Source organism: Lontra canadensis, unplaced genomic scaffold, assembly GCF_010015895.1.
Source record: "Lontra canadensis isolate GAN:19392208 unplaced genomic scaffold, GSC_riverotter_1.0 scaffold50, whole genome shotgun sequence".
Classification (NCBI taxonomy): Eukaryota; Metazoa; Chordata; class Mammalia; order Carnivora; family Mustelidae; genus Lontra; species Lontra canadensis.
The window spans coordinates 10,497,632-10,510,825 of record NW_022631044.1 but is presented as its reverse complement, the minus strand read 5'-3'; the positions used below and the strand labels follow the sequence as shown (position 1 = coordinate 10,510,825).

Sequence of the window (13,194 nt, the reverse complement as noted above, 5' to 3'; positions counted from 1 at the left end):
TCTTTTGCACATGGATGAAATGAACATATTAGAACTTACTTTAGCACAGAAAAGATTTATAGCAGAAAAGATTGGGGAAAAAAGATTTATAACAGAAAAGATTGGGGAAAAAATAATGCCTATGAATGGGAATTGGTTAATTAAATTATCATACATGCATGTACTGAAACACTATGCCCTCTTTAAGAAATTGGTGTTTCAGATATTGATATGCAGTAATCTTGACGATAAAGTGGAAAAAAAAAAAAACGCAAGTCCACTTAGTATGCAACATTTGTAATAAAAAGGACCAAAAGAAAAAGAAAAGAGGAAGACAAGAAAAAAGCTCACAGTTAGCTATTTATGTAGAAAATCTATGATGCACCTTAGAAGAATGGTATTCCTGGGAAACAGGGACAGGAGGGGGGAAAATACGTAACATACACTTCTATATTTATTTTCTGGATTTTGAACCATGTAGATATATGCTTATTCAAAAAACTAAAGAAAACAGTGTAACAGGAAAGAAAAATACCAATACAATATCCAGGATAGAAAGGTTTACGATATCAACAAAAAACAGGTAAATGTCTCTTAATAAACCAAGATGGTTTCATGTAGAATGTCCAACTGACTGACTTTCATTTCTTTCAATTCTACCAGTAATATAGTAAGACACAGACTCTCAAGCCAGACTTCAGAGATTCCATGCCCAACTTTCTCTATGTCTCAGTTTCTTTAGTTATAAATTTAGGATAAGAGAACTTACCTTATAAGGGAATTAAGCACTTAGAACAAATCATGAGGAAGAACTTAATAAATGTGAGCTGTTAATATTACCTGTGCTGCAGCCCAAATGCAATCAATATGCTGAGTACTCAATCTCCCTTCTGCTGCCAAGAAGTTCAAAATCACCTGGCACTGTTTGATAATCTGGAAAAGAAAAACTTATTATAGCTAATTTTCTAAAGTATTCTTCTCTTAAGAGGGCAGAGAAGTCATGTAATTGTCCACAAACCTCAATATGTAAATTTGGTCCAAATATATGCTCTACCACATTGTTGCTTATAAGCCAGTCTGCAAGTTCTTTTGCAATGGACCTAAAATCAAATAATAAAATTAGTTAACACATTAAAAAATTATTAATATCATTTTTCCCAAGCCAAAAAGGCAGATTCAGTTGAAAACCTTAATGGTTTTTGAAGGTGAATTTATTTATTTATTAAGTAGGCTCCATGCCTAATGTGGAGCTTGAACTCATGACTCTGAGATCAAGAGCCACATGCTACATGCTCCACTGTCTGAGCCAGCCAGGTTCTCCTTAAATGTGACCCCAAACTTAAATGTGACCACAAACAAATTACAAAGAAGTGACCACAGACAATTAACTGGTTAGAGTACCACAAAGAATAATTAAAAGAGTGGTGCCTGCGTAGCCTACTCAGTGGGTTGGTATCTGACTCCTGGCTTTGGCTGGGGTCATGACCTCAGGGTCATGGGACTGAATCCTGGGTTGGGCTCCATGCTTCACATAGAATCTGCCTGAGATTCTGTCTCACTCTCCCTCTGCCTCCGTCCTTCCTGCTTGTGCTCTCTAAAATAAAAATATCTTAAAAAAAAAAAAAAACACCCTAAAAGAAATGGTAATATTGCCTGAATTTACAAATAAGCAAAGACAAATCTGGAAGGAGAAGGAGTACACAGGTGAAAATACCAAGTGTAACAAAAAGCAACATATTTTCTCACTCTAGGGAGGAAGACTATGCCTTCCCACTTTTTAATTTCCACAGTACACACTTCCAGCACTCAGGGAAGGTTTCCCAATATGCCCTCTACAGTAAGATAACACCAGAAAAATAGGTTACCGAAAGGGTTAAAAGAAGAAAATTCTCTCAAAGCCAAACTGAAAGTCCCTGCCTGATATTAATAAAGTGATTAAGGTGATTAAGTGATCACTAAACAGATCAACTAATGATGGAGAACACCTTAGTTACACTTACCAACATTTCATTCTTCGTTTCAAAAAGTAAACATCTTACAACAGTTTTAGATTACCCTTCATTTTTTAAGAAGAGCTACCAATTCTCTTTTAGAATTAATAACTCATTGGCATAGAAGTTAATCTATTTTATTAGTTTTACCAATAAGGTAGTGTGAATTTATCAGTTGTCTTTTACACCTTTGAGATATATATGACCTATAATATACTGGACACTTATAAAGTACACAGTTTGATGAATTTAAGCTTTGGTATACATCTATGAATTCATCACTACCATCAAGATAACAAACACACACATTAACCCAAAAAGTATCTTTAAGACCCTCTGTCATCCATCCCTTTTCCAGTCTCCACAACCATACTCCTCAGTGATCGGCTTTATTATAGTTTTCATTTTCTAGAATTTCATGTGTCAAAAAAAGATACACTACATAATTTTTTTAAGATTTTTAAGATTTTATTTATTTGACAGATAGAGATCACAAGCAGGCAGAGAAAGGAGGAAGCAGGCTCCCCACTGAGCAGAGAGCCGGATGCGGGGCTGGATCCCAGGACCCTGGGATCATGAACTGAGCGGAAGGCAGAGGCTTTCACCCACCCAGCCACCCCCATAATTTTTTCAATCTGGCTTCTTTCACTCGACATAAGATTTCTCCATCTGCAGGCTTTTGTGGAGATGTAAGCTTTCAACTTCTGTGGGTAAGTATCAGGGAGCACAACTGTGAGACCTATAGTAAGAGTATGTTGAGTTTTGTAAAAAAAAAAACTGCCGAACAGCCTTCCAAAGTGTAACTAGCAACAAATGAGAGTTCTTGTTGCTCCACATCCTTGTCAGCATTTGGTGTTATCAGTATTCTGAATTTTGACTGTTCTAATAGATGTGCAGTGGAATTTTAGTGATGTTTTAATATGCATTTCCCTAATGAAAGATATGTATATATATATATATATATATAGGGCATCTTTTCATGTGTTTGTCATCTGTGTCTCTTCCATTGGCAAAACGGCTGAGAAAATGTTTAGCATACTTTTTATTCAGATTGTTCATGTAGTTCCTGTTGAATTTCATGATTCTCTGTAAATTTTGGGAACAGTCCTTCATCAGATAGGTCTTTTGCAAATATTTTCCCCTTTCCCTGTGGCTATCTTCTCATTCTCTTGACACTCTCTTTCACAGAGCACAAGTTTTTAACTTAAATGAACTCCAGGCTGATCAATTCTTTCTTTCATGGATTATGGTATTGTATCCAAAAGGTCACTGCCATACACAAGGACATCCCAGGTTTTCTCCTATCTACTAGAAGTTATATAGTTTTGCATTTTATGTTTATGTGTAGGATATATTTCAAATTAATCTTTATGAAGTGCATGAGGTCTGTGTCTAGATTCTTTCTTTTGCATTTGGTTGTCCAATTATTTCAATGCCATTTGTCGAAAAGACTACCTTTGCTTCATGGTATTGCCTTAGCTTTTCTGACAAGGATCAACTAACTATACTTATATGGTCTGTTTCTGAGCTCTCTATTCTGTTCCATTAATCTATGTCACCAATACCACATTGTCTTGATTACTGCAATGTTACAGTATGTCTTGAAGATGGACAGCATCAGTCCTCCAATTTCATTCTTTTCCTTTCAATACGGTCTTGGTTATTATGTGTCCTCCGTCTATCCATATAAACGTTAGAGTTATGTTCTTGATATCCAGAAAATAACTTGCCGGGATTCTGAGATTTCAATGAATTTAAAGATCAGAGTTGGGAAGAATGTTATCTTTATATTTTTGCATGTTCTATCCATAAATATGGAGTATCTCTTCATTTATTTATATTTAGTTCCTTGGTATCTTTCATCGGAGTATATAATTTTACTCATAGAAATTTAACAAAATATGAAGATCTATACCCAAGTATTTCACTTTTGTGTTGATAACATAAGTGGTATTGTATTTTAAATTTCAAATTTCAGTGGTGCCTGGGTGGCTCAGTTAAGCATCTGACTTCAGCTCAGGTCATATCTCAGGATCCTGGGATAGAGCCCCATACTGAGCTCCCCACTCAGTGGGGAGTCTGATTGTCCCTCTGCCCCTGCCTGCTCATGCTATTATTTTTTTAAAATAATAAATTTCCAATTTCATGTGTTCTGTGCTGATATATAGAAAGGCAAATGAGTTTTCACTGTGTATCCTGTAACCTTGCTGTCCTTTATCACTAGGTTCCATGAGTCTGTGAATTCTTTCAGATTTTCTACATAATCATGTCATCTCCATTCAAAAACCAATTTCTTCCTTCCCAATCTGTGTAACTTTTATTTCCTTCCTTTGCCTTACTGCATTAGGTAGGATTCCAGTACAATGTTGAAACACCTGAAGAGAGGAAACACAAGCAGAGTGAGAGAGCCCCAGGCTCGATCCCAGGACCCAAAACTCTGGGATCATGACCCGAGCCAAAGGCAGCTGCCTAACAACTGGGCCACCCAGGCACCCCGAGAATCAAAGTTTAAAAAGAAGAAAAAAAAAAAAAAAAAAAAAAGGCCGCAGCGCCTGGGTGGCTCAGTGGGTTAAAGCCTCTGCCTTTGGCTCAGGTCATGATCCCAGGGTGCTGGAATCGAGCCCCGCATCAGGCTCTCCGCTCAGCGAGGAGCCTGCTTCCTCCTCTCTCTGTCTCTGCCTGTCTCTCTGCCTACTTGTGATCTCTGTCAAATAAATAAAATCTTTAAAAAAAAAAAAAACAAACCTTTGAGGTTCTATTAATATGATGTTATCTGTAGGTTCTTTATCAAGCTGAGGAAGTTACCCTCTATTCCTAATTTACTGAGTTTTTATCTTAAGTGTTTAAGTTTGCCAACTGCTTTTTCTTTATCTATTCATATGATGATGTGCTTCTCCTTCCTTAACCTGTTGATGTGATAGATTAAATGAATTCAACCGGCCTTGCATACCTAAGATAAAACACACTTAGTTGTGGTATGCAGTTCTTTTTATACACCGTTCTATTTGATTTGCTTATAGTTTATGAAGATTTTTGCATCTGTGTTCATGAGACATACTAGGCTATAGTTTTCTTACATGTCTTTGTATGGTTTTGGTATTAGGGTAACGTCTTCCTTAAATTTCTTCTTTAAACATTAGGTAGAATTCACTAGTAAACGCAAGTGGGCCTGGTGCTTCCTGTTTTGCAAAGTCAGTAATTCTTTTCAAGGGGTTGGGGCAGGAGAGAGAGAGAATTTTAAACAGGCACAGAGCCCAATACAGGGCTTGGTTTCACAACCCTGAGATCAGGAACTGAGCCAAAATCAAAGCACCTGAGCAAAGCCAGTAATTCTTAATTCAATTTCTTTAATAGATATAGGCTTCTTCAGATTGCCCATTTCTTTAAAAACATTTTTAAATGGCTATTTAATGAAAAAAGTAGAGATAGGTATATTCTGTATGGAAGAAAATAGACAAAATAGAACATGCCATGAGAGCTCCCATAACTTCCCATCTACATGAATTATACACTGAAATGCATGGAAAAACTGAAAAGATAATTTATCTTTGTTACAAGAATTTAAAAAGCCATTTAAGGGACACCTGAGTGACTCAGGAGGTTAAGTATCTACTTCAGCTCAGGTCATGATCCCAGAGTACTGGGATCAAGTCCCGCATTAGGTTCCTTGATCAACAATGAGCCTGTTTCTCCCTCTGCCTGCTGCTCCCCCTGCTTGTGTACTCTCTCCCTCTCTGACAAATAAATTTTTTTTTAAAGCCATTTAAGTCTAAAGAGGGGAAAAAGCTATGAATTAGATACATGCACCTCAAAAGGTAAAAGATTAAAATAAAACTATTGATGTCCCCCACATATGTGTTATCTCTAAAATAAATAAAGGGATGCCTGGGTGGCTCAGTTGGTTAGGCGTCTGCCTTCAGCTCAGGTCATGGTCTCACAGTCCTGGGATCAAGTACCATATCCAGCTCCTTGCTCAGCAGGGAGCCTGCTTCTCCCTCTGCCTGCTGTTCCCCCTGCTTGTGCTCGCTCACTTGCTCTCTCTCTGATGAATAAAACAAACCTCTTTTTTTAAAAAAGACTTTAAAAAAATAAATAAAAATAAATAAAATCTTCAAAAAAATGGGGCACCTAGGTGGCTCAGACAGTTAAGCATCTGACTCTTGATTTTGGCTCAAGTCATGATCTCAGGGTCATGGGATCAAGCCCTGTGTCAGGCTCTGTGCCCTGTCCTCTCTCTCCCTCTTCTTGTCCTTCTCCCTCTGCTCTTCCTCTCGCTTGAAATAAATAAATCTTAAAAAAATAAAAATATTAATGATATATTTTACCTATTCTTGGATAGTCCTACAAAAGCTATGATCCATGAGTCAATTCTCTGACCTGCATAACATACAGAAAGACACTTCAACAACTAATTATAAAAAATAAACCTCATTCTTTCAATATCTTCAAGGATATTATAAGGAGACCTTGGACTTTTCTATTAATTCAGAACTGTGACTATAACTTAGCCAAGTATAGAACTAAACAACATTATCAATCACAATTATTCAGGGCTCTGGATACATACATGTAAGTGGACTCCCAGGAATAGGCAGAACAAACAAACAAACAATATAGAAATTATGGTCAAAATGTCCCATGTTGATTTTAAAAAAAAAAAAAAAAAAAAGGTCATCTACATATCCAGAAATCACGACAAACTCCAACTAAGGTAGATACACACAAGGAGATGCACAGCTCATCATCAAATTGTTAAAAGGCAAAGATGAAGAGCAAAATCTTGAGATCAGAAAGAGAAAATGAAATGTGTGTACAAGGGAACCACAGTACGTTTAATAGCTGGACTCTCATCAGAAACAAAGGAATAGCACTATACTAGAACAATATTTCAATATTTTACTAAAATTCCATTATTGATCTAAAGACTAAGTAACTAAGATGCATACTATAACCTATAATGCAGTCACCAAGAAAATAATTTTTCAAGTATTAAAAAAAAAAAATCAATGGAATTAAAATGGTATACTAGGATAAAAGCAGTAAAGGAGAAACAGAAAAACAAGAAAGGAGGCATACAGAAAACTAACAGCAAAATGGCAGATGTAAATCCAAATACAGAATGACATTAAGAATAAATGGATTAAATACTCCAATCAAAAGGCAAAGATGAAGATGCCTAGCTGGTTCAGAGAGTAAAGCACACAACTCTTGATCTCAGGGTTCTGAGTTCAAGCCCCACACTGTGCGTGGAGCCTACTTAAAAAAAAAAAAAAAAGAGAGAGAGATTATAGGATTTGGTTTTTAAATCCTGCCTCTAAATGACAAGCATTTTAAATAAATAAATAAGTAAGTAAGTAAGTAAGTAAGTGGCAGGCTTTAGATCCAAAACACAAACAGGTTGAAAGTAAGAGAATGGGGGAAAAAATAAGAATGGAAAAAGATATACCATGAAAACAGTAAAGTTGCATTGGCTACAGTAACATCAGACAAAATAAACTTTAAGCCAAAAAATGTTTCAAAGAGACAAAGTGGAACATTTTTTACTGATAAATGGATGAAAGTATCACGAACATAGCAATTATAAACATATATGGACCTAAGGGAAAAAAAGTCCCAAAATACATGAGAACAAAAAGTAACAGAACTGAAGGGAGAAAAAGACAAATACAGCCAATTCTTGCTACTCGCTGCGGCAGTTACACTATAAAAAGCCACTACACTAAATTAACCAATATTGAACTCTGAATCCTTTTTCAAACTATTCTCACCTGCTCCTTTAATGTGTAAAAAGAACGCATCATTAACATCAACTGCATCCTAAAGTGGATTCTCTTTAGGACCATGACTCAGTACAAGAATGTGACTTGCCATTTGCCTTTGACTGGAAGACTGCAGGTTTGATTAAATGCAAAACATACATTATCTAGGTACACAATTTGTTCTACAATCCATATGTGAAACTAACTTAAAGACATGCACTTCACAGAACTAAAATTTATCTTGAAGCTCCCATTTCATTAAGGGTAATGCAAGGGAGGCTATTTCCCCTTATGTAAAAATGCCATCAGAGACCATGACATACAACATTTTATTAGTTCAGGCATACAACAATGATCAATATCGGTATATATTATGAAATGATCACCACACTAACTCTAGTTAACATCCATTATTATACAGTTACAAATTTCTTTTTCTTGTGAGAATAAGAACCTTTAAGATCTAATCTCTTAGTAACTTCCAAATATGCATTACAGTATTACTAACTATAGTAGACATGCTATAGTAGACATGCTATACATTACGACCCCAATTTATTTTTTTAACTAGAAATTTACACCTTTTGAGCCCTTTCACCATTTCACTCACTCCCCACCCCCACCTCTGACAATCACTACAAGCTTGGATTTGTTGTTTTTCATGCCCACATGTAAGGTTCCTACAAAATATATCTTTCTTTGTGACTTATCTCACTGTAACATCCTCAAGGTCCATCCATGTTGTCATGAATGGAAGATTTTATTCTTTTCAACTGTATTCCATTATACACACATACATACATACAACTGAAGAGAAATAAAGACAATACAGTCAATTTTGTTGCTCATGACAATTCTATAAAGTTGCTGCATGGGGCTCCTGGGTGGCTCAGTTGGTTAAGCTTCTGCCTTACGCTCAGGTCATGATCCCAGGGTCCTGGGATCAAGCCCCACATCGGACTCCCTGCTCCATGGGAGTCTGTTTCTCCCTCTCCCTTACTTGTGTGCATGCTCTCTTCTTCTGTCAAATAAATAAAATCTTTTAAAAATAGGATATAAAAAATAAAGTTGCTACACTAAAAAACAACTTATCTTCCTTTCTCTGTGTCTTACAAACTGAAGTTCAGAAGTATTTAGGTAACGTGGTTGAGGCTGTTCCACTAACCTAGAGTTAGGATTCATTTTCTACTCAAATGGCCTCAGAACTGGAGCTTCCTGCACTACAATGCACACTGCCTGCTACCATTTCCATCTTCTGGTCACCACTGTACCAGCACTAAAACAAGAAGGTAGAGCATTACCTTGTTTTACTTCAGTTGGGAATGTGCATGTTTAAAGACTCAAATTTTTTACTGTTCTGAGCATGTCCACAAATGACCGTGAAAGCAACACAAGTATTGATTTGGGGATTAGAAATAAATTGCAGCAAACAGGCAAATTCACAAATACGGAATCCACAAAATGAGGAGGATTAAATGGAATTGGAGACTTCAATAACCTACTCTTAATAACAGAACTAGACAGAAAAACAAGAGTATAGAGGGCAAACAATACTAAAAACTCATTACATCTTTACACAACACTCTATAAAATAATAGCAAAAAAAAATAAATTTTTTTTTTTTGGAAGCACAAGAGTCAACAGAGACATGTTTTTTGAAATATGTATTATATCTGTAGAAAAAGAACCCCAGGGTTTTCCCTCCTCAGTGTTTTCACCTTGCTTCTCCATGGTCCACGATGCCAGCTGAGGTTGTCAGTACAATGAAACCAAACTGGTGGGAAGGAGCAGATTATTCTGCCATTTTTCTAGAACTCTGACTTATATATCAAATCTGGAGCTGATTACTCCACATTTGTTTAACCTGCCTGTGAGGTTCAAAATAACTTTCCCAGCTCTGTACTTATCAATGATTTCAAAATTTACCAATGTAAACCTGCTTCATCATCACAGTTAGAAACCAGAAGATGAAAAAAAAGAAAGAAAGAAAGAAAGAAAGAAAGAAAGAAAGAAAGAAAGAAAGAAAGAAAGAAAGAAAGAAAGAAAGAAAGAAAGAAAGAAAAAAAGAAACTAGAAGATGACTTTGGAGCATGGCCTAATTAGAACCTGGCATCTGCATCTCTTTTCGGCATTGTTAATACTGCTGTGAGCAACTGCCAGGACATTCATGTGCATCACTGTGGCAGCACAGAAAGATGGAAGGAAAGCTAAATGGTGTTCTTAAGCATCTATGAACATTCTGTAGTACAGATCTTATACTAGAGTCCATAAAAAAGACAATTAAAAACTGGGCAAAAAAGTGCATAAGCAATTCACTTAAAAAAAACAAAAACAAAAACAAAACACAAAATAGAACAGCACATAACCATATAATAAAAAGATGTTCAACGTCATTAATTAGGGAAATACAAATTAAAGCCATAATGAAATACTACTTTATACCCACTAGCATAGCTATAATCAAAAACACAGATAATAACAAGTGCTGCTGAGAACGGGGAGAAACTGGATCCCTCATACATTACTAGTAGGAATGTAAAACGATGCAGCTATGCTAAAAAACATTTTGATAATTTTTTTTTAAGTGAGACACAAAATGGGCATAAAAACCAGCCATTACACTCCTATTTACCAAGAGAAATGAAAACATATTTCCATAAAAAGGTACACAAATGTTTAAAGGACCATTATTCAGGGGACTCCCAGGTGCTCATCAGTTAAGTGTCCAACTCTTGATTTTGGTTTAAGTTATGATCTTAGGGTCAAAAGATCGAGCCTCACTTCAGGCTCTATGCTCATTGAGAAGTCTGCCAGAGATTCTCTCCCTCTCCCATTGTCCCTTCCCCCTGCTACATGGGGCCACAAGCTCTAAAATAAATCCTTAAAATAATAAAACAAAGGAGCGTTATTCATATGAACCAGAGTGGAAACAATCAAAATAGATAAGAACTGGTAAATGGAAAAACAAAATGTTGTACCTACATAATGTAATACTATTTTGCAATAAGGAATGAAGTACTACTTCACAGCATAAATGAGCCTCAAGAAAAACAGTATAATGAAAGAATAACTGAAAGAAACTAAATGAAAAAGATAACTATCATAATTCCATCCATATGAAATATCCATAATGGGTAAATCTATAGAGAGAAAGTATATTTGTGGGAGTAAGACTAGGAACTGACTACAAATTGGCAAAGGGGATCTTTCTGAAGGGATGGAAATGTTCTAAAACTGGATTGCGCAGGACTCCTGGGTGGCCCAGTCAAATGTCTGCCTTCAGCTCAAGTCATGATCCTAGGGTCCTGGGATCAAGTCCCACCATCAGGCTCCTTGCTCAGGGAAGAGCGTGCTTCTCCCTCTGCCTTCCATTCTCCCCGCTTGTGGGCGCTCTCTAACAAATAAATAAGTAAATACATACATACATACTGGATTGTGATGAAATTCATATAACCCTGTCAATTTCCTAAAATTCACTATAAAAACAGGTAAACTTTATGATAGGTACAGTACTTATACCTTAATAAAACTGCTAAAAAGGAGGGACAATTCATAGGCTGCAACAATAATTTCCTCACCTTGTAAGAACACTCCTCTTCCCAATTTGAACTACCTCTACCCACTGTATCTCAAAATTTGGACTCTCCTCCCGCTTTCCTTTATCATGTCTTTAGAATGCACATTCCTTATACTTTTTTAAAAAAGATTTTATTTATCTTTGAGAGAGAGAGAAAGAGATAACGTGCACACAAGCGGGGGGAGTGGGGGCGCGGAGGACAGAGGGTGAAGCAGACTCCCTGCTGAGCATGCGGGACCTAATCCCAGGACCCTGAGATCACTGACCTGAGCCGAAGGCAGATGCTTAACAGACTGAGCCACGCAAACACCCCATGGTTTTTTTTCTCCCCCCAATGGAATGCCTTCTTACTCTCTATGCACTGTTTCAGCAACATAAAGATCTACCTAGCCTGGACATGTGAAGTTACTGTAGTGATATTCCAGGGTTGTTTTGTTTTGATTGACAGAGGTGGGGTGTTATTACTGTACTGGCAAATTTAACATTCTCTTAGGCAGTCTTATGGAGGAGGCAGCACTAAAGGAGTAAAAGGGAAATCCAGAGCTGTAGTTTTACATACTGGATATAGTCTCTGTAATGTCCTGACTACTGGAAATAGTACTCCAATATGACCCAGAATTTATAAAGCTATGACCAACTCTAGGCAACATATTTTAAGGGGATCACGAATAAAGAATGTTGCCAGAGATCAAAGAATGATCTGGTAATATATCTAAATACCGTAACATATACTGGAAGAATAAGAACTCATTAGCTTGGAGATGCAAAAGAGTAAAGAGATATCATCTTTGGCTTTCACATTCACAAAGGGTTGGGTTCAACTGAGATTAACTCCACAGGACAGAATTAAAATCAATGCACAAAAGGTAGAATAAAGCAAAAATACGACTCTTTCATATAATTATGAATTTTCTAACACCTTCAAACTATACAACTCTGTCCAAGCAGAAGCTATTACTACCCAAATGAGATTTAAAAATGGATTTCTATACTGGACAAACACCTAAATGGAATACTGGATTAAAAATGGATTTCTATACTGGACAAACACCTAAATGGAATACTGGAATAAATAAATATTTCCAAGATACTGAAAAGCCCTAAGCTATAACAACTACTTCTTTCTAAACGCGATCACTAACTTGGTTTTTCCCCCAAAAATATGTTGAATAAGGTCTTCACATTATTGGCATCAAGTGTGCTTTCTGAAAACTATCAATACCATATTCTTTACTACTAAATTTTCCCTTATAAATAGTACCCTTCTGCATTTTGTGACACTAATACTATGTGTTGGTATACCTTTTAAAAAACAAATGTTTCAACATACTGTTCTGACAGCTTATTCAAAACTATACAAATGAAGCCACAAGGCAAAGAATTTCTAGTAAATACTTCAAACCTAATAGTCACAATTATTATTTACCATATAAGCAGCTACACAATAAAATGATATACAAATATATACCATATAAGCAGCTGCACAATAAAATGATATACTTATGTATAAATAAATATTCCTACTTACGTTTCTGTGTCTGATACCAAGGATTCATTATTGCATACATCATTGAAGGTGTGAAGTTGATTCTATAATTAGAGAAAAAAAATTAAAGGTATTTTTACTAGTTTTTTCTGGTATGTTACCAACTATTAAGAAACATGGTTTGATATATATAAAATCAATAACCAGATCAAAATTATAAAACATAAGACAGAAAGATTCACATACACACTCACCAATTAGTCTGGTCATTTCTTTTATCATATTAAAATAAAATAATTTCATCCTACCAATAATACCTCATGCTTTATTCCACTAAGTACATGAATAAACAAGAAAACAAAGCTAAATAAGGGAAAAACACAAAAACCTAATGCAAGCAAG

At 36.0% G+C, this 13,194-nt stretch overlaps 1 protein-coding gene across 5 annotated transcripts in view; it reads right to left on the bottom strand.

Moving 5' to 3' along the window:
* The window catches only part of USP34 (ubiquitin specific peptidase 34), a 241,823-nt gene that overhangs the window by 150,319 nt on the left and 78,310 nt on the right, over nt 1–13,194 (bottom strand). For all 5 annotated transcript variants that reach the window (XR_004384586.1, XM_032873840.1, XM_032873843.1 and 2 more), the window contains exons 8-10: nt 12,835–12,896; nt 998–1,079; nt 820–912 (exon numbers count right to left, since the gene is read on the bottom strand). Coding sequence is in view for 4 of the 5 variants with exons in the window: in XM_032873840.1 (XP_032729731.1) it covers nt 820–912; nt 998–1,079; nt 12,835–12,896 (237 nt within the window). In the remaining variant the exon portion in view is untranslated. The remainder of the gene's footprint in view (nt 1–819; nt 913–997; nt 1,080–12,834; nt 12,897–13,194) is intronic.